The following is a 24,761-nucleotide window of genomic DNA, read 5'->3' as shown; positions in this document are numbered from 1 at the left end:
CAAATAAAGAGTAGATTTTGATTTGCATTCCCGCCCTCCACCGCCCGCTTCCTTGCTTCCTTGCTTCCTTCCTCCCAGCCCGCCCTCCTACTGCTCAGGTGCCTGTTCTTGTTGCAGTCTCTGGCAGGCACAGCAGTGTGGTGCAGTCTGGTTCTCCCACATTCCTCTGTGCTCCTGTTGAATGGAAAAGCTCACAAGGGAATAAAATATCTCATCTCCCATTCCTCATATTTTTTCATATTTTATTTTTATTTTTCCATCTGTGTAGGACTTACATTATTACAATACATTATTTTCTACCTGTTGGTACTTCTATCTGTCCAGTGCACTTTGTTCTTCCTTCACTTCATCCTCTTTGCTCCTCCATTTTACATCATAATGTTGGAAGTAGTCACATGTTGGCACTTCTTGGTTTTAAGGCACCATATTAGGAAAAGGCGTGAGGTTCAGCCACAGTGCTAGCTCTGCTGTTTACATACGCAGGCTCTGAGGCTTTCAAGGGTGTTTGCAGCGTCCTGGAGGAACCAGGGGAGAGTGACTCCCATAGGACATGGTTGCTGCCATCACTGTATTATTCGCAGTGCCGGTCGAGGATCATTACCTCGGCTTATCAGTGTGTGTTCAGGCACTTTTCCTAATTGAAAGTTCGTACTGCACTACATCCAACTTTAGACTTTTGTCATTTTAATAACAGTATGTAGCTCTCACTGCTTAGTTTAACTTTGCAGAACTGCCATGAGTTTGGATATTGACAGTGAAATTTCCCAGACCCATCTGAGAGAAGTTACTGAACAAACTCTGCTGTTATTTTTTGCTGTATCATCTTTGCCCTTTAATCCACTCTTAAAGCATTCTGCGTCTATGGGCTGTGCTGTAGTTCAGGTGCTCAAGCTTCAGTCAACTGATGACTGAGATCTCCAGCTAGAGCCTGAGAAACCTTTCTGGAAGGCCTTGCTTCTGTAGTCAAGCTGAAGTAATGTGACATCCAGTGTCTAAATTTTAAGAGACGTGTAGAACAGGAGCAGGTGAAGTTGTTTGGATTTAATGCTTAAAGGGACTGGTCACTTCAAAACCAAAAATACATATTTTTCCTCTTACCTGTAGTGTGATTTATCAGTCTAGATTGTTTTGGTGTGTGTTTCAGAGTGTTGGAGACATCAGCTGACAGCGGTAGAGATGTCTGCCTTCTCTTAAATATGATGGAACTAGATGGCACTCAGCTTGTGGTGCTCAAAGCACCAAAAAAATACATTTGAAAAACTCAACAGCAATGTCTCTCTTTGGAAATCATGACCCAGTTACTCATGATAATCCACAGGCCTTGTTGTGAGCAGTTTTATGTAGGGACTATTTTCTTTCTGCCAAACCACACCCACCAAATGTTTCACTGCGCAGAAGGAAGCGTGCATCTACTGTGAGCTCACCTAGCACCGCTGAGCTCAGCCGAGGAGTATGCCATTAATGTTTAGATCTCACACTGCCGCAAGCCTCTCAGCCATGAGTAGATGCACTCTTCCTTCTGCGTGGTGATCTGGTTGGCAGGTGTAGTTCAGTAGAAAGAAAGTAGTTCCTGCATGAAACTGCTCACAACAAGGTCTGTGGATTATCTTTGAGCACCACAAGCCAAGTGCCATCTAGTTCCATTATATTTGAGAGAAGGCAGGCACCTCTATGGCCGATATCTCCAACACTAAATCAATCAATCAATCAGTCAGATCATCTCACAGTAGCTTTTGCATGGATTCGAGCGCCTCAAGTATGTGCCTGTTTGCATATATAGACTACGTGGACTGCTAAATATATCTGTTGCATAAGTGCCTTCATTATTCTTTAGAATCTAAGACCATGATCAGTCATGGTCCCGTCCGTCCATTCTGCTTACGTTTTGTCCTTAAAGCATCTGAGTGTTTCTGGTAGATTTTTGAGGCAGCAGTCCGTCACTGATATCTGGACTAGTTGGCTAAATCGAGCAGTTTATTCTCCACACAATTCACACAGTCCTGTCCACCTCTCTCCTGCAGGCCCATGGGCCCATCTCTGTGTGACTCAGTGTTGCACCATGGGATACGTTAACCCCCCAGCGCGCCAGATTACATCCTGGCATGAGTTGAATCAAAGCTTGCATGACCGTACGTGTGTGCTTGAAATTGCTCATGCTTGTGCACACACTCAGCGGCTTACACGCCCACACAGCTCCACAGTGAGATCCTTCCATATCTTTGAGTTTTCCCCATACCTGTGTAATTATGTTATGCTCGCACATTACACTTAAAACACCCACTAAGCCTCAGCTGTCCATGCAGTACACAACAGCCACCTACACGTTCTTTTTACAGCCACTGCCAGTTCCTTCCTCCTTGTCTGTTAATAACCCTCTCTGTCCTGTCTATCAGACTATCATAACTGTGCTGGAAACACGCGGATAGACGCATGTGTTGGAAAAAAGGATGTGAGACGCAACCGTGGTTGGGTGTTACTGTGCGATAGAGCCTCGTTTCCCAGAGACCAAGAAACAGCTGCTCACGCACACACACACACACACACACGGCACAAACACTCTGTCTGGAACTGAGAGTGCCTCTATTCACAAAGGAACAAGGCTGTTTCATGTGTGTATGACTGTCTCTGTTTCAGCCGGCCTGAAATAGCCGGTCTCACAGTGAGTCACTCTGCAATGCCTCGAGGGGTGGACTTGGTGTGTGAACACGGCACTCCAACTTTCTTTGGGTGCACTTGACTGTCTGAGCATGTTTGTCTTTGTCTGCGCTCACGATGACAGCGTGCTCTTGTTGCATTTATCAGGCCATAATAGATGTATTCTGCGTCAGGATGGAGAGGAGAAGTGGCGCTTATAATTACCTGTAGGAGGTGAAACTGTTTCTGTCCTTGTCAACTCATCTGCGTTAGCGCTCGGTTTCATTAGAGCCCACTGCTCCTTTGTTTGTTATCTTTTGTAGTTGCTTATTGATTCAGAACAGATTGAATCAACAGATAGGAATGACCTTGAATGTATGTGTGTTGGCTGTTTCAAGGTGCCCTGATCTCAGAGTATTTGCATGCTAAACGGTTTTAACTGAACCTGGAACAGCTCCAAGGATTCTCTGTGGTGAGCAGAGATGAATGCGACGCTCAGAGCACACACACTGCTGAGAGGAATTTTCGTTTGAGAAAGGTAAATGAATAGAAAGTGAAACGGGGTCAGATCCTGTTCCTGAATGAACTGGAGATGTGTTTTTAGTCACCAGTTCTCATCTCCAGACAGGACAGTGTTTATTAACCCTCTGAAACCTGGAGCGACATCACTTTTCTTGTGCTGCTTTCAGACGTCTTTCGCAGCTATTTAAACCTTTGAACTCTGAGCAAAGTGGTGCGATTTCTTTCAAAAACATGGGGAAAAGGCAATGGGCTAGGGAAGCTAGGGAAAATTACATTTGTAAGTATTATTATTACATATTTAAGCACTTTCCAGGTAATTTTCTTATTTGCTTGTTTGTTTTAGCTTTCTTTTTTTAAAATTAACTTTATTGTTTTTAATTTTCTCTTTTTCCTAAGTTCTTGCAAATTTTTGGGGTCATTTCTTCTTTCGTTGCTCATTGCTTTCATCACGTGTTTGAAAGTAATCAAGCCAATTTGCTCTGGTTTCAGAGGGGTAAAAGTGTCTGTAAATGAAGGGCTGCTTAATTCAAGATTTTTTTTCGTTAGTTTGACTTAATGTTTCCTTATTGAACAGGATGTATGTCTTGATTTCAATTTTAATATGACTTTAAGATTAAGTTGACATCCACATGCCCTTCCTCTGCGCCACGTCACTGCTGCCAGAATGAAAGTAGACCTGAGTTTTATGTGATGGCAGAGGTTAGCAGAGTTTTCTCAGAGTCTAGAACCACATTTTATTTGAAGAAATAAAAGGTAAAAACTGCATCGCTGAATAAAATGTATCTGCATTCATATGCAAATATCTGTTTACAGTCGAAATGACCAGCACACAAAAGAGTAAGTCTTGGCTCACGCAGACAGTCAGCCTGAAATATTGGCACTCACCGAGACTGTCAGGGCTGCAACTATTACTAATAATTGTTTTCATTATTGTTTTATCATTATTGTTTTATCTGGATTTATTATAGTTTTAATGACTAATCATTGTTTTTATGATTAGTCATTAAATTGTTAAAAAAAGCGTAAAATGCCCGTTCAAGGTGAGGTCTTCAAATGTCTTGTTTTGTCTGACTTGCACTCCAATCCCCAAAGATAATCAGTTTACAAAGATATAAAACAGAAACAGAAAACAGAAATTATAATTAAGATATTTGACGTCATTTTCCGTAGATCGACTCATTTATTAATTGTTTAAATCCTGTTTGGCATATTACAACAAGTAGCTCCGGCTGCCCAGAAGAGGCCTTTTTTTTTAATCTCTTGGGACTTACAGTGCTGCATTCTTACTCATCGCTGGCTCTCTTCCCAGGTCTGCACATGGGGGCGGGCAAAAGCAAGCCCAAGGAGCCGGGCCAGCGCTCCATGAGCCTGGACGGCACCATCGGCACAGGCTCGGACAGCGGGCACTTCCACCACCTGGGCCCTGCCCAGCAGACCCAAACTCCCAACAGGAGCCCTGCGGTGGGGACGGGCAGGCGGGGGCATCAAGGGCAGCACCAGCTCGCCCCGACAAACACTCCTGAGCTGGCTCTCTTTGGAGGGGTGGACCACACAGGCACCATCACCTCGCCCCAGAGAGGACCTCTGTCAGGTAGGAAACACGAAGGTCTATGACATAAGATTTATTCTTGAGTTTTATGTTTCAGGTAGTGACCCAAACTGTCTTTTGTTTTTTATAGCAATGAAAAAGTAGGGAATGTTACACTTACAGATGAGAAGATCAATACCTCTGTTATGTTTGTATGTTCACCATGACATGCTACAGCTAGCAGATGATTAGCTTAGCTTAGAATAAAGACTGGAAACAGGCAGATTTGTTACCTTTGGACAGAACAAGGCTAGCTGTTTCCCCCTACCAGCACAATATCTCATTTTTAAAGTTTATACGAAACTGAAGTGCATATTATTTTTTGGCCGGGTGAAGCGACTTCCAGGACCCTTTTGCTGGTCGTTTTGCAACCGCACTGAGACAAGTGCCAAGAACTAGTCCTGCACATGACCCCCCTGTATGAATAGTGACTTTTAGAGGTGCTGGTAGGCAGATTTTGTTGTTAACCCATTTTCTCTTTATTAGGGCTGGGTTAAAATAATCGATTCATCCACTTCAGATGGATCTTCATTTGAATGGCCGGATATAGATTTATAAAATCCGAGATCGATGCTTTAATGTACACTTTTTTCATGGATGCGTGAAGCCTTGACCCTGTTAAACTCGTCGGTAGTTAACGGGTGCCGCTGAATTTTTAATGACCATAGAATTGAGCTTTTTTATGTTTTGGTGTCATTGATTAGCATGCTGCAGCAGCTGCTCCTCCTGCTGTCTGTGCGTTGGGGCTGCTGCGCCACTTTTACGCACCCAAACACACAAACACAAAGTAGGGATGCTGCTGTGGAGCCAGAGAAGTGAAGTTAATTTGAGCTGACGACAACAATCGGGACCTTGTGAATCGAAATCGAATCAATTCAGGAAATCAGTGGCGATACCCAGCCCTGCTCTTTATGCTAAGCTAACGATATCCTGGCTCCAGCATCATATCTAACAGACAGATATGTGAGTGGTATCGATCTTCTCATCTGACTCTCAGAAAGAAGTGTAATGATTGTATTTCCCAAAATATTGAACTATTGCTTTAAAGGTTCTGTATGCACTAATATAGCAGTAAACCACTGTTTCTTATGTAAAGATATGGTGGGGTAACAGCGTCCTGAGCAGAAAGTGAAGTCACACTACCTCTGAGTGTGCTGTAGTCTGAGCTTCTCTGTTTGGCCGTACATTAGTGCATGTGTGTATCCCACTGGTTAGCTCATGGCCGCCACTTTGCAGCGCATTCATACAGAGGTTACTGCTGTTATCCATGTCATAGACATGAAGTGCCCACCCTCCGATTCCCCCCTGGTTAAAGCTGTTAGCTCTGTCAGCACTGTTGCCGTTGTTTATACAGTTGGCACTGTTAGCTGCTAGCTGCCAGCTCATTCACCTCCATGTTGAGAACTGACAACGCATATGCTCTGAATATGGCACAGAGCCCCTTTAAATGTGAGTGACACAGTGAAGCCAAAGTAATCTTGCATGCCCAATGACCAGAGAACACACAAAACAGTCTATAAAGAGATTAGTGTAAATAAAGTTATGAAGCCGAGCGGAACTGCAGAATAGAAACAGATTTAATGAGATCTGATGAGAACTTTGGCTTCTCCATGAGTCAGCCCAGTCAGCCCTGACTTGCTTTCAGTTTGAAATCACAAAAGTCCTGAAAAAAAAAAAAATCTAAAAACTGACTCACAGTGAGTCATATGTCCTCAGAAAAATATTTCCGTTTTCCCACCATCAGCTGTCAAACACACTTAAAACCCTCTCTTTGACTTTGAAGCCCGCCGTGCCTCGCTGTCCAGATTTTTACTTGACATTAAGCTGCAATGTGTCTAGACTGGCCAGATGGTTAGGTTAATGTTGCTCCATCCAGAGAGTGAAGGGCTGCTGGTGTATGTGCTGGCCGCCTCCTCCTGTGCATCTAATGAGCCGATCAATGATTGGCTGGAGAGTCCCCAGGTTTAGATCACTGGTTCATTAAAAGGAAGCGGCAGAAAGCTGCACAGAATATAGAAAGCTTTTGGTATGATGGCTTTGTCCTTCACGGGTGATCGTCCACAAGCAGTCTGAATGTCGATATTTCTCATTAAGCCTTGGTAAATTGTTTCATACAGATATGGAGCAGAGGAAAATATACTGAAGATGTATGGCCTTGAAGTACATAGAGCAAATTAACATCCAGGGCCTGACCTGTACTATTGAAGTTAGATTATGGAAGTGAATGTGAATAGATCTTAATGGGAAGTACCGTTATCTTTAATTACACTGTTCCCTAAATGTGTATTTCTGTGTGTGTTATTTTTTGCAGGAGGTGTCACTACATTTGTGGCGCTGTATGACTATGAGTCACGGACAGCATCTGATCTGACCTTTAGAAAAGGCGACAGGCTGCAGATTGTCAACAACACGTAAGAATCAACAGCCTCTCCCTCTCTCTGTCTCTGATGCCACAACTTCACAAAAAAATCTAAATGAACAGATTTGTAGACGCACGCGTGAGCGCGAGTGCGCACAAATGTGAAAATGAATGAACACAGTCCGAGCTGGTAACTGTGGAGCGACGCAGACAGCCGAGTCTGGTCCTCTCCATCTGTTGACTGAAACACAGCAGAACGGCACTTTACTAATGCATTCTGTTCCTTTTGGGCGACTGTCTTCATCCTCGTCTTAAAAACACTTTATAGAGAGTGTGACATAGCGAGATCGTGACACTCATCCCTTTTCTTCACACACATAACACCTAAAAAATGTGTTTTCCTGTCGGACACCAACACATGTTGAAGTTCGTCTGCATCGAGGTGCGATTTAGATGGAATGTAGATTTCAGTCACAGGAAGTGAAGGAAGATATGTGAATTTTAGAGCCGCTGTTTCCCAGAGAATAATTCCTACGCAGGTGTTTAAAATCAGAACAATGTTTTTTTTGTTTTTCTTTTCCTATGAGCTCTTTCCATAACTTCCTGTCACAAGTCTGGTCTGCTGTTCTTTATCTATAGTCTGGCACTACATAGTAGGGCTGAAATATATGATAAACACATATTAAAGAGGACCTATTATGCTTATTTTCAGGGTTATACTTGTGTTTTGGGTTTCAACTAGAACATGTTTACATGCTTTAAAGGTCAAAAACCACTTTATTTTCCTCATACTGTATTCACCCTCTGTCTGAAACGCTCCATTTTAACACCTGTCTCTCTAAGCCCCCCTCCCGAAAAAGCCCAGTCTGCTCTGATTGTTTAGCGTTTCCAGGTCTTCTGTATCTTGGCGTCTTTGCGCTTGCGTCACTGTAGCCGAGAATGACTGTAAAGGTGGCATTTTCTACCATGAAAAATCACCAGTAAAAGCTTCTTATCACAAGTGGACATGTTCCAGCAAGAATCTGATCTGAAAATCAAGGAGAAATTAACATCAGCAACAAAAAAATGACAGGCTTTTCTGATGTTAGCATGTAGCTACTAGAGTTCTCAATTTCAACCCGAGCCCGACAGTTCCCAGAAAGCCCCATTATTGGGCCAAAAATGTGTGCTGGTTAGCCAGGTCGGGTAGGGCTCAGGCTGTGAGGACAAAAAAATGTATATACTTCTTTTCTTTTTTTAAATTGTTTATTTGAAATGTAAATCCAACATGTATTATAGATATTATAGATTGATTTATTAATTGATTCATAGAAATCATCTCCTGTTTCTATTGGCTGGTTTCTTTTCTGGTGGCTTTTGACCAGTGAATGGCCTATTGAAATAACAGAGGGGGTGGGGTTAGATTGCTGTTAGTGTCACCGTCACTATCAAGGTCAGAGAGACGATGGAGGTGGTAATAACTACGTCGAAGTTAGCCAAAGGTGAATATAAGGCAGTCTCTTGTGATGGGAGGGAGCAGCCAGGCTACGTGTTGGGCTCCCTGGCCTTCCTCCCGACCACAGCAGGGAGCTTCTCTGGTGGGAAAACGCAGTGTGGAGACTTGATGATCCACCAAGCTGATCCATTTTCCGCTGGAGACAGGCCTGGCCCGCGCCGCCACACAACCAGTGTATTGCAGGCATTAGAAGCAGACTAGTGCTTTTTGTTATGCTTGGACGTGCTCGGGATCAGTATTTTATGTGATGATCTAGAACGGGCCGGGTTCAGGCTTCAGCTCACATGGGTCGGTTCAGTTCGGGTTGTAACTTCTTTGGCCTATTGAGAACTCTGGTAGCTACATGTCGCAGTGTAGGCTATGTAATACAAACAGCTAAAAGCATCCCTGGAGCAGATGACCAAGAGATATCTGTGACGAGCTGACATCAGCTTATAGCCGAAACAGGAAACAAGTATTCAGAAGCCTGAGGTTTTTGCTCACAGGGATTACTTACACACGATTACCTCATTATTTGAAACTTTGGCCACGACTAATGTGAACATCCAACTGTGTAACATCATATATATGACAGAAAATAAGGAAAAGCATAATAGGTCCCCTTAACATTAATATTGCACCATGGAACTGTTCCTGCATTCGGTGCACGGGAGTTTTTTATTCACATTTTAAATGCAAACACGGAATAAAAAGAGTATAAAGTGAATCCAGAAATCCAATATGATACGAGGATGTGATCATTTATGGATAGTAAATGGGATTTATCTCTGCATTCCTCTCTTGTAGAATTATTAAACATGCTACGAACTGCACTGAAATGTAAAGTTGAACCCAAGACTTTAAAAGGCAGCGCAGCTTGTGTAACCCCACTGTGTAGTCCCACAGCATATCCAGCTCCTCTGCTATCTGTCTGTGCTGTGCTGCTTGCCTTGCTGTGTCTCCTCGCTGTGTTTTGATGTGTCTGCTGTGTCTGTTATCTCTCCCTCTCTCTTTCTCTCTCTCATGCTTCATGGTTTCTCCTAGGAAAAAGTACAGCTTCAGGTCAGTAATACTTAATGCAATAAAAAAAGTCTCATGCAGCCTTTTGTTCACCGTCCCTTTGCTGCTCCACAGGCTCGTCTGATCAAGCCGGTAGTGTAACATCAGTGAATTAGTAAGCATTAGAGATGCAGATTTATTTGGTGCTCTTACTTGTTTGTGAAGTAGCATATTGTATGTTGCTCTATATAGAGCAGCAGTTCAAGGTCCAGTGTGAAGGATTCAGGCAGATATTATTTTTAAAATTCATCACTATGTTTTCATTAGTGTGTAATCACCTGAAAATAAGAATCATTGTGTTTTTATTACCTTAGAATGAGCCGTTTGTATCCGCATGTGTAACAGATCCTCTTTCCCTGAGTCCGCCATGTTGTTCTACAGTAGCCCACAACAGACAAATCACTGGCTCGAGATAGGGCCACTTGCATTGTCGTGTCAGCCACCATAGTTCTACACGCTCAGTTCTGCAACCTCACCACTAGATGCCACTAAATCCTACACACTGGACCTTTAAAGTATTAAATTTAAACAAAGGGACTACAACTGGAACAAAAGGTTGCATTTGTCTATTTCTTCTTTTAACAATGTGCTTTTCTTCACTCTGTGCACTCAAGTGTGGGATGAGATGTGTATTTTTTATTAAAACCTCAGCTTCCTCTTTGCCTTCCAAAGAACATCAAGGGGCATCAGTCAAACAGTAGAAGTTTCAACATGTATCACAAGTAGACCGTTTTACTAATACTGCATTTCCACTGCATGGTACCGCATGGCTCTACCCAACAGGTCTCGCTGTTTTTGGTTTTTCATTTGCGAAAGTAGCAGATAGCACCTGATACTTTTCATTTTTTAAATTAGTGTAATGATTTTGGCTTCAGCTTTTACCGACAAAAGTTCCAGAATCTCGTCATCTCTCCAGTTGGACATTTTTTACTGCCGTCTTCGTGAAAATGACCATTCAGCCCTTTTTAAATAAGAATTGTGCAAATTTGCAGGAATACAGAATGTGCCTTTTTTGGGGGAATGGGGGGGCGTGAGCAAGTAACAAAACATGTAGCTCAGCATGTGACGTAAACAGTGACGTGGGAGGGAAGCCGCAGCTGGTCAGTCCTTCTGCGATTCTCTCGTAAGTCGGCCCGTCCTTCACCATTCCCGTCACTTGACGGTTAATGGCCTCTTCGTTTGCGAGGACAAGGAGGGTGCGCAATTCCTTGTCTCCCCAGTTGCTCATCTTTACAGTGTCTGTCAGGTTTGTGTTTCCCTCTTGCTACTAGCTTCTCGCTAATTCCTGCTCTCAGCTGTTTCCTGTTTATCCACCGCCAGTGGGTCGCACGTGCGGCGTCATCAACAGCTCCTCCCACAAGTCTTCAAAAGCCCCTCCCGTGGCGGAAGGGCGTCTCGGTCTTTTTAAACCAAATACGTCTACCAATATATGTCTGCCAATATGTCTACCCTACGAGGCGGAAACTTGGGCATCTCAGATCAACTCGCCAATCCGGCTCTGTGTGTCTAAACGCTTGCAGCTTGCCAGCAAAACGGCCCAACATTCGCGGAAAATTTGGCAGTGTAAAAGGGGCTTTTGTCTTCACCGTCAGATGTTTGTTTTCTTCCAGTTTTGCACGAGCCGCATCATAGAAACATCATCATCCTGCACACTTGCTCGTTGTGTATTCTGCAGACAATTACTCACTCTATTCACACATGGGCTCAATCGGACAAAGACTTCGTACTTGGGAGCTGGTAGAGTAAAATTCATTCAGTGGCCGATCCAGCTGATTCGGACACTTGAATCCTCAAATACAGCTCCTCCAGTTGATGTCTACATCATTTGAGGTTTGCAGTGCATGTGTGAAAGGGGCTACAGAGAAAAGGACCTGGTACCAAAGTGAGTTGAGTCGAACCATGCAGTGGAAATGAGGCATAAGACACCATCTGAAGCATCCTGTGCTGCAGACTCTGTATTGAATGGATAAGTCTGATGGTGATCCATATTTTTCTAATTGGCAAAATATTCCAAAACCAAAGAGAAATCTATCCAGCTAACAAGTATTATCTGCAGAGCCAACGCCTAATTTAGCGTATTCCTCTGTGTGACGGACCTCCACTGTTGTCTAAAAACTATAAAAACACATGAGTCACACTGTTGCACTGGTTGATATATTCCTTCATTAAGATGAAAGTGGGCACTGTAGTTTATTTTGAGTCAGTCCCACATTCACCTTCCTTCCATGAATACCCTTTGGTGTATAAAATGTATTCATCCACAGCTGAAAATAGTCCCTTTACATAATGTACTCATGTTTGCCCAGCTGTTTTAGGAAATCATTTAAATTGAACCTATATATCTTTGACCCATTTTTAAACATGTACGTCTTCAGTAGGAACCAGTGGGCTTTGGGCTGAGAGTCACTGATAGCAGCGTTTGTTGACGATAAGAGAAATGCAGACTTCTTCCTCCATCAAATAAAAGATCATTAAACCAAGAAACGTTGTGGTTGCCTCAGTCAGTTTTCTGTTTATGGCTGACTCTCTTGCTCTCTTTCTCTGTCTTTATCTCTCTGTCACAGAGAAGGGGACTGGTGGCTCGCTCGCTCCCTGACGACAGGAGAGAGTGGATATATCCCCAGCAACTATGTGGCTCCGTCCGACTCCATCCAAGCAGAAGAGTACATTATCCTCTCCTTGTTTCACTCTTGCAGTTATTTTAGTAGTGCAAAGCCTGAATGTAGCTGTATTTATTTTCTGTGCTGTATCTACTTCTACAAACTAATGCAAAGAGTATAGAGAGAGTATCTCTTTCCAATGTACCATCCAGTACAGTCCTCTGTATTTCCAGTCAGAAAGTATGTCTGCCTGCTGTCTGCTCCAGACCGTCAGTTGTAGCTTCCTTCTGATCTTATTCTCCGTGGCCCACTTTGGCAGGTGGTATTTTGGGAAGATCACTCGGCGCGACTCCGAGAGGCACCTTCTGAACTTACAGAACAGACGAGGAACCTTCCTGGTGAGGGAGAGTGAGACCACTAAAGGTGAGCGAGCAGACACTCCAGAGACTACAGTCGTTATCAAGGTGGTCCAATTAGCTCTTTTCTCAGTGTCTGAAATCTGTCTTTCTAAGGCAACTTTGAGAGATATAACTTTAAATTTAAATGTAGATCAACTGAACTTAACCATGAGTACAAGCATTACCTGTTTTAGGCTGTATAGCCTGGAATAAGCCTTTAGGCCTCAATGTACAGCTAGCATGATAGGGTGCTTTCAGACTGAGAGTTTGCTTTCTTCGGTCTGAATCAGGGACTTATTTTGCTATAAAGTTGCATAATTTCCTAGAGTTGGCAGACCAGTTAAATGCCTTTGCGAGAAAGCTGCTCTTGATTGGTCAGAATTTCCATGTGGGAAAAATCCAGGAAGTAAACAAAACGTTGAAGAAGAGTACACTTGCAAGATAAATGTGACACTTTCTAATGTCACAATGGAGGGACAACTACGCAGGTTGATTTTAGCGCTGCTCATCGTGGACTATATTGCTGTCATTGTTCATTTTAGTCAAACCATACAGTTTGAAAACGAGGCGCGGCTCCAACTAGAAAACAATGTTTTGATGCATTGGATGTGCTGAATGTGCATATTAAGGCAGTACAGGAGGAGGTGCACATTAATAATCCTCCAGGACTGTAACATGCTCATGTTTAACCCAAACAATGTGTCATGTGACTGCAGTTGGTTCAGATCGAGGTCAGAACACGTTTTCACCACAAACGAACCGCACCAGAGTTCGTTTGTCACCAGACCGAGACCACCTCTTCAAGAAGGTCTTGGTCTGGTTATTCTGGTGTGCACCTGAGTGTGATTTTACTGTGTTCACACCTGCCCAAACGAACCGCACTTAGGGGGCAAACGAACTTGAGTTCGGTTGAACCAGACCTAATCTACATTGTAGATTGCAGAATTTTTACCGATGGATTTCCAGATTGAACCAGACCTAACAGGGCAGGTGTGAAAGTACCTTAACTAATCAGTTAGTTCATCACAAATTCTCTTGTCAATTTCTGCTGCTCTTTCTTAATTGACGAAACAAACAGGAATATTTGACGGACATGTTTAACCCATTTTAAAGCATTTTATACACAAAACAATTCATCAGTTGATTGTGAAAATAATAGTGAAATTAATTAAGAATGAAAATAATCGTTAGTTGCAGTCCTTTTATTTGCTTATTACCTATTTATCAAGATGAATGCAAATGCCTTGACAAAAAAAAAAAAATACAGCTACAAATTTGTGTTTGAGGTCTAGTGTCAGATATTATGAGAAAAAACTGCGGATCACAGCATTACATCAAAATCTTTTAACAGTCATTTTGAAAGACAAACACGTTTTAATACGACTAGAGATTGTATTCTTACCGCCTTTGAGTTGTGTTTCCTGGCAGCGCACCATCGTTATCGAAAACATATGCCTTATCATCAGAGATACTGATTATAAAACACATCTCATAAAACCTGAGCTGTTTATTTTTAAGATGTGTGAAAAAAGGACGTGATGACATTCTCTCTGCGTCCCTGGAGTTTACTCAGACTCGATCTTACTTTGAAATAAGTAGATCTTTAGGGACTTAATTTAAAAGAGACCTCGTAATTAAGCCATTTATTAACTTTCACACAGGCCTGTGTTGCTATTTCTTTGTTCTCTGGAGTTTTGCATCTTCCTCTGAAACTCTGTAGTCAGGTTGAGTCCCTGTGACGTCAGCGGGCTCTTCAGGGGGTTGATTTGGAGGAAGTGGGGGGAAAAAGGAAAAAGAGCACAGTGGAGTGGAGTGGGCCTTGTGAATGGATAGGGGTGAATCACTCTGCCAGAAGTAGGTCAACCTAGGAGGGTGCTGGATTTCCCCCTGGCTATAAGTCTCTGTTCTCCCAACACACACGCACTGAGAGAGAGGAGGAGAGGCATGAAGAAGGGGGGAGACTTGTAGGAAAGGGGGAGGATCAGGGAGAGTAGGAGGAGCTCTGGCAGGAGGTGTGTTGGCCTCTGGGTGTGTTCTGTATTAGATGTCACATGTGAGGCTCATAGTGTGACACGGAGGAGCAGAAGCATGCCGCTCGTATGTTGAATCAAATGTAAATCATGTCAGAGTGATCGTGACACATCTGATCGTAAAGGCACTTCAAAGCCTGAAACATGGCAGGTGAAAATCATCATCTCAGCTTCTGTTAGCAGAGTTTGTGCCTCTGATCTGATACATATGAGAGGAGACATTCATATACAACAGGTTAAATTTAGTAGTTGTTGCATGGAGGCTGTATATTCTGTAAAATTAATATAACCACAGGAAATAATTGAGTTCAGGCTCCGGTATTTGTATCTTTGTTCAGTACATCCAGTAATGTGTGACCCAGGGTTGATCTTCAGTGAAGTTAAGATAGGTCAGTGGTTAAACTTTAGGGAACTTCAGGTCAATAGACTGTCAGTCCCATTACTGAGTAGACAAAATCTGTGGGAAGCTTGTCTTTGCTGCACTAGATTTTCTTTCTGACTGAGGGAAGAGGAGTGAACATCAGTCAGAAAAACTCCAGATGAAAGAGGATTGATTTTTCATTTCTAACCTCTCCATAAAGGTTGTCGTTAGGTCTCTTGAGCTGTTTGAATCACTTCTTGAAATCCATGTTTACAATCTGGATTCCTGTCTCAATTGTAAGGTCTTTATTTTTAAACATTTCTATTATTTTTGAGCTATACTTGCATAGCCAGACTAGTTTTCTCCAGCACCGTGACAGCACTGGAAAAAGGTCTGACTGACCCCATCATAATTCCACACTAAGGGAAAACATACGCCCTCACAATCTTTTTGTTTTTGGTGGAACATTTGCACGTGGGGAGGTCATCCACTAGTCAGAAGATCGACAGTTTAATCCCTAGCTCGAAGTATCCTTGGGCAAGATACTGAACCCCGAATTGCTCCTGATGGCCGTTCCGTCGGTGTGAGAGTGGGTGTGAATGGTTACTGAGTAGCAGGTGGCGCCATGTATCGTGGCCTCAACCACTAGTGTGTGACTCTGTGTATGAATGGATGAAAGTGACATGTAATGTTGAAGCACTTTGAGGTGTTGGAAGACCAGAAAAGCACTCTACAAGTGCAGGGCCATTTTCTATTTACTGTCTGAAATAGGCGGCCAATGACAGGTTTATACCCACAGTCTACATCCTGTCAGCCAGACTGTTTTTCTCCTAATAATCTATTGTTGTAATGGTTTGTAATTTTCTTTTTTCTTTTTTACCTAATCATTATTATTATTATTATTATTATTATTATTATTTGTAAACCTTTATTAACCAGGTTTGTCCCACTGAGTTCAAAGATCTCCTTACAAAGAGACCTGGCCAAGAATAGCTGCAACACAGAGTTTCAACAATTAACATAAAGCACATATTAAGTGACATTAACATGGTCAGATTAAATATTTGCACACTTCCAGCCTGAACTGAAAAGTGTCTGCACAAATCAAATCACTGTTTTAATCAAGATCAAACTTTACTCACTAGTGGGCCGTGGACAACGACAGACAGGCTTAGTTGAATTTCCAGGGCCTTTTAAAAGGGCCATGAGGGACTTGCCCAGCACAGCTGCTTGGAAACTCCACAGAGCAGCTGTCACCCAGTTCCACATACTGGTTGTATTGTTCTAACCTGTCTGCGTCTGCTGTTTTGTCTTGTTCACAGGGGCATATTGCCTGTCAGTGCTGGATTACGATAACACCAAAGGGCTGAATGTTAAACATTACAAGATCAGGAAGCTGGACAGCGGAGGTTTCTACATCACCTCCCGCACCCAGTTCACAAGCCTGCAGCAGCTAGTCTTCCACTACCGCAGTGAGTGCTCACACACATCTGTTAACCTTTTACAACACTGTTGCCTCCTCTTACCTGCCCGTTCCCTCTTTCAGAGCACTCTGATGGGCTGTGCCACGCTCTGTCAGATGTGTGTCCTGTGGCCAAACCTCAGACCCAGGGACTGGCCAGGGATGCCTGGGAGATCCCCAGAGAGTCCCTCCGCCTCGACCTTAAACTGGGACAGGGCTGCTTTGGAGAGGTCTGGATGGGTAAGTGATATGCACCACTTCTTTTTAGTGGAACTGATTGAATTCCTCTCACACTGTGCTTGATGGACAGGTTATACACTGAATATTCAAAATATGACGATCAGTCTCTCTTTTCTTGAAGTGCACTGACCGGATGCATCCTTCAAAAAGCTATTATAGCTAATTAATTTATTCTGAAAGGAATATTTTGACGTTTGGGGAATATGCTTATTTGCTTCCCAGTGTTGGATGAGGAGACTGATATCAGTCCGATGTCCTGCTTTGAAATATCAGGCTACAATTAGCAGCTAGTTAGCTTAGTTTAGCACAAATGCTGGAAAGGAGAAACGGCTAGCCTGGCTCCAATAGTACCAGCACCCTTTTAGCTCATAACCCAGCACATAACCTTCTATTAAACAACCTTCTGTTTCTGTACAGATTAAACTAACAAGATATAATGTCTTATTACTGAGCTTACAGGTGCTGGTAGATGGATCTGTTACCTTTGGACAAAGCCAGGCTCGCTGTCTCTCCCTGTTTTCAGTCTTTATGCTAAGCTAAGCTAACAGGCTACTGATTTTATGAATGGACGGATACAAGAGTGACATTGATCTACTCATCTAGCCCTCAGCAAGACAGACGATAAGCCCTAAAGTCAACATTACTGCATGTTAAGAGGAGATTTAGTTCTTTCTACAAAAAGTTTTACAGTGATGTTATTCTTCTGTGTTTTCCGACAGGCACATGGAACGGTACAACACGGGTAGCCATTAAGACCCTAAAGCCTGGCACTATGTCTCCAGAGGCCTTTCTTCAGGAAGCACAGGTCATGAAGAAGCTGAGGCACGAGAAGCTGGTCCAGCTGTACGCCGTTGTGTCTGAGGAGCCGATCTACATTGTGACAGAATACATGAGCCAAGGTAAAACAGGATGCAGACTGTAACAAGTGCTGGGTATCAAACTTCAGTCTTTTTTTTTGGCACTGACTGAAATGCCTCTGTAGAGTACTGTTAACCATCAAATACTGGTTGATATTTCTCAAAATAAGATATGATTAAATGATTGTTTTGGCACTGAAATACAGGTGTTGTATCGCCATTAGTATCGTAACATCTCTAACAATACACATATTGGTGTGCTTACAAAGACACCTAGATCGTAGCTTGCTCTTTAAGGTTTACACATACAGTAAAACGGAAAACTGGTTATGTATTTGGTGGTTATCTTTCATTTGATGCATTATGTTTTATCTTTCACTCACAGGTAGCTTACTGGACTTCCTTAAAGGGGACGCAGGAAAGATGCTTCGTCTGCCTCAGCTAGTAGACATGGCCGCTCAGGTAAAATCACTTACAGATCCGCCACATTAAAAACTGCACAACATGCTGTATTTATTTTAAAATCCCCGTCCTCTCTCTGTCATTTCCTCCAGATTGCAGCAGGCATGGCGTATGTGGAGAGGATGAACTACGTCCACAGAGACCTGCGCGCTGCCAACATCCTGGTGGGAGACAACCTGGTGTGTAAAGTGGCCGACTTTGGCCTGGCAAGACTCATTGAAGACAACGAGTACACTGCGAGACAGGGTGAGTCCACACTTACTTTTTACACTACATGTTAGTATAGATTTTTTAACACACTCGTAACTCTTTTTTATTTTTTTTAATTGTCATGTTTCCTCAGGAGCAAAGTTCCCAATCAAGTGGACGGCACCAGAGGCAGCTCTGTACGGTCGTTTCACCATCAAGTCAGATGTCTGGTCCTTTGGTGTGCTGCTCACAGAGCTGGCAACTAAAGGCAGAGTCCCCTATCCAGGTAAAGACTCGCATAATTATCACCTGAACAATTCCCCCTTTAAACAAGTGTTTCTTTAACAATATGTCCTCAAGCAATAATCATTCTAGATGATAAGAGCTGAAACAATTAGACGATCAAGTGACTGAAATTTAATCGAACTATTTTGATACTTGAATAATTGGTTAAGCCATTTTTAGGCAAAAATATCTCAATCCATCTTCTCAAATGTGACGATTTGGTGCTTTTTCTTGTTGTATGTGACTGTAAACGGAAAATCTTTGGGTTTCTGACCCCTTTTAACAATACAGACTACACAAAAATGATCATCCCATTAATCAGTTATGAAGAATATCATTTGTTGTACCTCCTAAAAATGCTGAAACTATAGAGTGGTTCCATGACACCAACACATACAGGTGCTTTGCAAAACGTTGAGGCTGCGCCCCCTTTTGGAGGATAAAAAGCCGATGATCATATTGATGTCAGCGCAGTCTGATATGTGTTTGGATTACAATTTTAATATCTCTGTATGCTTTTATTTCTTGTTAAACAAACGTTTGTTTTATTAAACTGTTTGTGACCTCGCCTGAACCTGAGCATTTGGGATCCCTTAATTAAATTAAGAGAGATCCATCATGTCCTGTCAGTCTTCATCTGTCCAAGTGGATCAGTGACCAAACACAGTGGCCGGATATTGATTATCTGGTCATTTATATTTGATTCAATCACCAGCTATCATTAGGCTGAGAGTTGTCTGTAAATAAGCAACCTATCAATAGCCAACTAGGCTGAGACGACAGTCAGATGCTGCTATGCTGTATGACTGTACTGCAGCAGCCTCCCACTCAAGCCAACATTAGATATCCATCAGTAGTAACTGTCACCAGTGTCATTAAGAGATTTACCACACTGACAGTGAATATTCACGTACATCATGTGCCTAAAATCTCTGGGAAAGCCCTGGTTCACCTGCTAGATGACAGATGACAACCCCTCATCTTACATTCCCAAAAAGGGGATATAGAGTTGGCGATGATGCAATATAGGTCTGGTCTAAAGCTTGGAGCTAAAGCCTGAGCTGCTACCTTTTATCCTTTTCACAACATAACGTGGATTTATTGTTGATGGAGCGAACTACACAGCATAATTAATTTAAACTGAAATTTTGAGACGTGTTTTAACCTCCCCTGCGTGTACTGTTGGCTGGGTTGTTTCCGTTTAAGTGGAACACTGTATTGACGATCTGATGTATTATTTAATATTTTAGGAATTTAAGTAATAAAGGATTGTGTTAATGACTTGTTCATATCTGTTCCCTAAATCTAACTTCCTGTCTCCTCTCGGCAGGTATGGTAAACCGCGAGGTGCTGGACCAGGTGGAGCGCGGCTACAGGATGCCCTGCCCCGCAGAGTGCCCCAGTTCCTTGCACGAGCTCATGCTCTCCTGCTGGAGGAAGGACCCCGAAGAGAGGCCTACGTTCGAGTACCTGCAGGGCTTCCTAGAGGACTACTTCACCTCCACAGAACCCCAGTATCAGCCTGGGGAAAACCTATAGAACCACACACTGAACCGAAACCTGGGGGAGAACCTCAACACAGAGCGATCTGCACTAACCGACCTCAGAGGAGCACCTGTGGGAGGATCTGAGCCTGTGAAAGTAATCTGGGAGGAACTTGAGATTCTTCTGTGGAAGTGAAACCGAAACCTGCAGAAGTCCCATCATGTGCCATAAAGAAACTGCTACAGAAGAACCTGAAGAACCTCCTCTCCGTGAGCACTCACTGTTTACTGAAGGTTTTCCTGCAGGAGTGAGGTGCAAGACTGTGAAGGAGAACTGGTGGACAGACTCTGGCTCTGATCTGATGATTTTTGAGTGGTGCGACTAATGTGGGAGGAACCGAATCAGGATCTACAGACGGAGCGAGCGGGAAAAGAATAAAGCTCCTGTCGAAGAGAGAAGGTCAAGGGAGGATATTTCGGGCATGAGCTGTTTAGCGAAACCTCCCTCTTTCCCTCTTCTGTCTTGTCTCTTTACCCTCACCTGGTACCTTTTCCGCCCACAGAAGAGCACTGCCACTGTGGCTCAGGTGCCAAAGGAAAGTCTGTCTCTCTTAACGTCCTTTATCTCCCTTCTGCCTCTCTCCTCTCTTTTCTCTATTTCTGTCAGACTTTCAGTATCTCCCTCCAGTTTTTCTCAAGTGCTGCTTCTTCAAAGTGTCTCCAAATAACTCAGCTCTGGAACTCTACTTTGCATCTTTATTTATGTTTACTTGGACAATATGCGTCCTGTGGTTTAAGGTTTTCGTTCAGTGGCAGACAAAAAAAATTTCTCTTGATTTTTTTTTTTTTTTTTTTTTTTTTGTGATTATCAATAGGCAAGGTTGTTAGAACCACTGTCATGGTAGTGCCAGGGTAAATGTACTCAACAGGCAGGTTCTGTAACATTAAAAATTAGGTCAGTTGAATTCAAATTTGAGGCCTTTCTCTCTCTCGTTTAAACTCTCCTTTTCTGTTCAAGCTGTGTTTCTCCTGAACGGCCGCAGCGGCCAGCTGGATCCAACCTCGACAATTAAAAATGATTTTGATGCAGGTAGCGTTTGAATGCTTGTTTTTCTGATTGACCTTGATTTAACTGGAAAGTCAGATTTGAAAATAATCAGCACTGTTACGGTGGCACTAAAGAGCAGTTTCAATAGTTATCAGCTCATTTCCTCAGAGGCATAAATGGGCTATCTTTCATCAAACATTTATGTGACCTACTAAGAGGCTACCAAACCAATCATATTACTGTTTAATATTCAACTCAGCTCAAGACGGGGAAAACCCAGAGTATAAAAGCCTACGTTGTTGTGTGCCAAACTAATCACATTTCTTTACTGCTGTCCATGTATATAATGTTTTATTATCAAGGGGCTAACGTGGGGGGTTTAGTTCTTAAACTTTAAATAAAACTGCACCATTTCCCCAGTAAACGCCATGTCAGTGAGTAAACTGGACAGATACACCTGTTGAAGGTATACTATGCAGGATTGTCGGCTACTGTTTGAGAAAGTTAAAAGCCAACCCCAGAATTACTCTTGTTCGGAATTTCACCTCGTTATATTTGTGGTTTTTCAACATTTTTTCTCTTGGATGCCTGCTGCTTATGGTCTTGCATCTGGTCGCCACCTTTTTAGAAATCCCCAACCTCACCTGAATGCTGTTGGGGTACACCAAGCCCCCAGGAACAGCACCAGGCTTTGAAGCCAATTTTACATAGTGGCCAAATGTGGAATTACAACGTCTTGTTCTGTCACGTGATGCCACTGGGCCCCAAAAAGACCTTTTCCATGGACTTACATTGTAAAAGGGACGCTTTTAAATCACTGGATACATCTTTTTGAGCGTCACAACCATTTTGAAATGACTAACTATCAGGATTTGATTCATTTGGTCCAGTAATATTTCAAAAGTCAAGAAGAGTCACACAAATCATTTCATCCCCAATCAAGTTACCTTATTGCTAAACCAGAAGTTAGCCACTCTGCCACAGAAAGTCTTGTGCACTTGCTCTATGACCCCATGGACGGATTACTGACCTACCAGGCAGAGGCCTAGGGGTCCAAAGTGTCAGGGGCACCTTGGCCTTTTTGTGCAAAATGTCAAATTAACACGTACCGACCAGGAGGAAACTCAGCATGGCCACAGAGAGACACAAACCTACGAAAAGATGCATAACGACCATAAAGAGACGCAAAACCACCCATAAGTCTGTGTGTCTTGCTCCTCTGTAGGAGAGGTGGTGGGGCTCTCTGCATATTTGTGCCCAGAGGCCCATTGTCTTATAATCCGCCCATGTATGGGCCCCATGATGCAGAAGTTCCAGGTAATTTCATACTGAGGAAATAAAACTTTTGTGGCTACATGTGCCACTGAGCAACTTTCATAGGAATGCGTGGGCTCCTGCCTGTACGCTGCCAACGCTGTATCCAGTTCTCTTTAGACATCCATGGGGTACACACCCGTAAAAGTCCCGAACACAGAAAGAATAAAGACAATAGAGGCAGAAGGCAGAGTCTCTGCAGAAAAACACACCGCCACACACTTCCAGTGGTTCATAAGTGATGTTTAAGAGGGATTACTTCTGTGTGAGTCTTATATGTTTTTTAGAAAAACCCTGCATAGTATATCTTTAAGGCTTCATTCACTTCACAGCTGTTGTGTCCATAAAAATATGCAACCAGGCGGCCCTAATGAAACTGTAAAACTCTAATCAGGTAACCCTAATGAAACTGTGTTTATGACTTAATATAGGAGTTGATTTTGAAACCAGTTAGCATGCTTTTGTGCTGTTCTTCTCTTGACCATTGGCTGGGTTTGTATTTATGCTGTACTGTACATCAACATGTGTATGTTTACTTTGCTCAAGGTTCAGGGGGAGGCGAGGGGATCATGAAAACAGACTTCTGAACATTTGTGCCATCAACCTATAATTATTTCTTTGATTATATCTTACCCACTGCTGCCAGCTCTCACTGTCATACTGTACATACTGTAGCTCCTTAGGGTCGGTTTTGTATCATGTAAGCCACTTTTAAATGGCAGATATTTATGTTGGGTGTCACACATTTCACAGTGGTTTAGTTTATGATGTAGTCGATGCAGCAACAGTAGATATAAAGTTATAGATTGTTGCCAACAAATACTATGAAATCAGTTCTCAAAATATGAGCCATGCAGCAATAAGATTCCTTCTAAAAACCATGAAATAATAAATATCCAGAGATGATGAATCCTGACGGCTAATTGAATCAATAATATGGACGATTCTGAAACCATGATGAAAACGGAGTTTGGGTTGTGATATGAAAAATGAGGTCAAAGATGTAAATAGTATCTTAAACAAATGACTGTGACTATCATGTAATTTGTTTTTGTATAGTTTTTCTTTAATTGCACCTCCATGTCGAGGTTTTTACAGTGACGCACGCCTGCTCCCAAAATGTTTTAATAATAAGATGCTACTGTAAATGGGGCTTGAGGAATGTTTTTAATTTTGGATTTATCGCATCTGCATAAGACAATTTAAAATTGGGCTCGATATATATATTTCCGAGAACATGCTATCAGTGCTTTCCTCTTTAAGAATTGGAAATCCCCAGGTTGTTCTGACGCACTGAGCCGCCTCTAAGTCACTGGGACAATGTGGAAGTTGATGGGCTCATGACACGTATGAGTAATGCCAAGGTCTGATTGGATTTTCTGTGCCATATTAAAGAAGAAGTGTCTCTGTCTCTCTTTTTTTTATGTTTTACTTTTTTATAAATCTATGCAGTTTTGGTCTGGCATTCCTGCAACTTCACGGCCATTTTGTTCTAAAGTCAAAAATCATAAACAGAAGGTGTGAGCATTTTGTAAGGACTTCTCTTTTTTTTGTTTCTGATGTAACAGGATTGAAATGGGTATCGTGCCACTTTATGTTGATCTTTAAATGTGCAATAAATTATATTTCAAATGTGTTTTGATAAGAGTGTGTGCTGGTGTGTGTGCTGTCCTTTGACCGATAAATAAATATCATGCTGTTTGGGCGTGACTCACTGACTTCTCCACAAAGTGATGAGCATGCTGCACCACAAGCCAAGTGTTTAGGGAAGTGAGCATGTGATGTGGGGGGCATCAGGTCACATTGTCAGAATTTGTGGTACACGTAGGAGGAGTAAATATACTTCAATGAATTCAATGAAGTGGAACAAAAAAAACAGAATTTTCCTTTGATATTTTTGGTGAAATATGGAGGACATACTATACTATGACTTTTTTGGGGAAATTTTGACTACTCTTGACTTTTTTGGTGAACTTTTGACTACTATGACTTTTTGGGTGAGCTTTGGACGACACACTATACTATGACATTTCACCAGAAAACTCATAGTATGTCATGAAAATTTCTTTAAAATTATTATTATTATTATTATTAAAATTATTAACAAAAATGTCCTAAGATAGTATGACAATTTGACCCCTACAAAAAGACATAGTATAGTTTGTCGTCTAAACTTCATGAACAAAATCATAGCATAGCATGTCATCAAAACTTTCCCAAAAATGTCATAGTATAATATGTCATAACAATTTGACACAAAAAGAGCCATAGTATAGTATACGGTCAAAATTTCACCAGAAAAGTCAAAGTATAGTATGATGTCAAAAATATGATAAAATAGTCATAGTATAGTATGTCGTCCAAAATGTGATAAAAAAGTCATAGTGTAGTATGT

General features: G+C 42.3%; 1 protein-coding gene across 2 annotated transcripts in view; it reads left to right on the top strand.

Annotated features, from left to right (window-relative positions):
* Positions 1 to 24,002, top strand: part of LOC126386117 (proto-oncogene tyrosine-protein kinase Src-like) — a 29,916-nt gene extending 5,914 nt beyond the window's left edge. The window contains exons 2-13 of one of the 2 annotated variants that reach the window (XM_050038258.1): positions 4,466 to 4,747; positions 7,056 to 7,155; positions 9,622 to 9,639; positions 12,201 to 12,299; positions 12,556 to 12,659; positions 16,348 to 16,497; positions 16,572 to 16,727; positions 17,447 to 17,626; positions 17,970 to 18,046; positions 18,139 to 18,292; positions 18,390 to 18,521; positions 19,851 to 24,002. In XM_050038258.1, coding sequence (XP_049894215.1) covers positions 4,474 to 4,747; positions 7,056 to 7,155; positions 9,622 to 9,639; positions 12,201 to 12,299; positions 12,556 to 12,659; positions 16,348 to 16,497; positions 16,572 to 16,727; positions 17,447 to 17,626; positions 17,970 to 18,046; positions 18,139 to 18,292; positions 18,390 to 18,521; positions 19,851 to 20,059 — 1,653 coding nt within the window. In that variant the 5' untranslated portion in view covers positions 4,466 to 4,473 and the 3' untranslated portion in view covers positions 20,060 to 24,002. The remainder of the gene's footprint in view (positions 1 to 4,465; positions 4,748 to 7,055; positions 7,156 to 9,621; positions 9,640 to 12,200; positions 12,300 to 12,555; positions 12,660 to 16,347; positions 16,498 to 16,571; positions 16,728 to 17,446; positions 17,627 to 17,969; positions 18,047 to 18,138; positions 18,293 to 18,389; positions 18,522 to 19,850) is intronic. The other variant, XM_050038260.1, reaches the window with a different exon arrangement.
* The last annotated feature ends 759 nt before the right edge of the window (positions 24,003 to 24,761 follow it).

Source organism: Epinephelus moara, chromosome 24 (assembly GCF_006386435.1).
Source record: "Epinephelus moara isolate mb chromosome 24, YSFRI_EMoa_1.0, whole genome shotgun sequence".
In the NCBI taxonomy this organism is placed as follows: domain Eukaryota; kingdom Metazoa; phylum Chordata; class Actinopteri; order Perciformes; family Serranidae; genus Epinephelus; species Epinephelus moara.
Note: the sequence above shows the minus strand (reverse complement) of the source record. Positions and strands in the feature narration are given on the sequence as shown.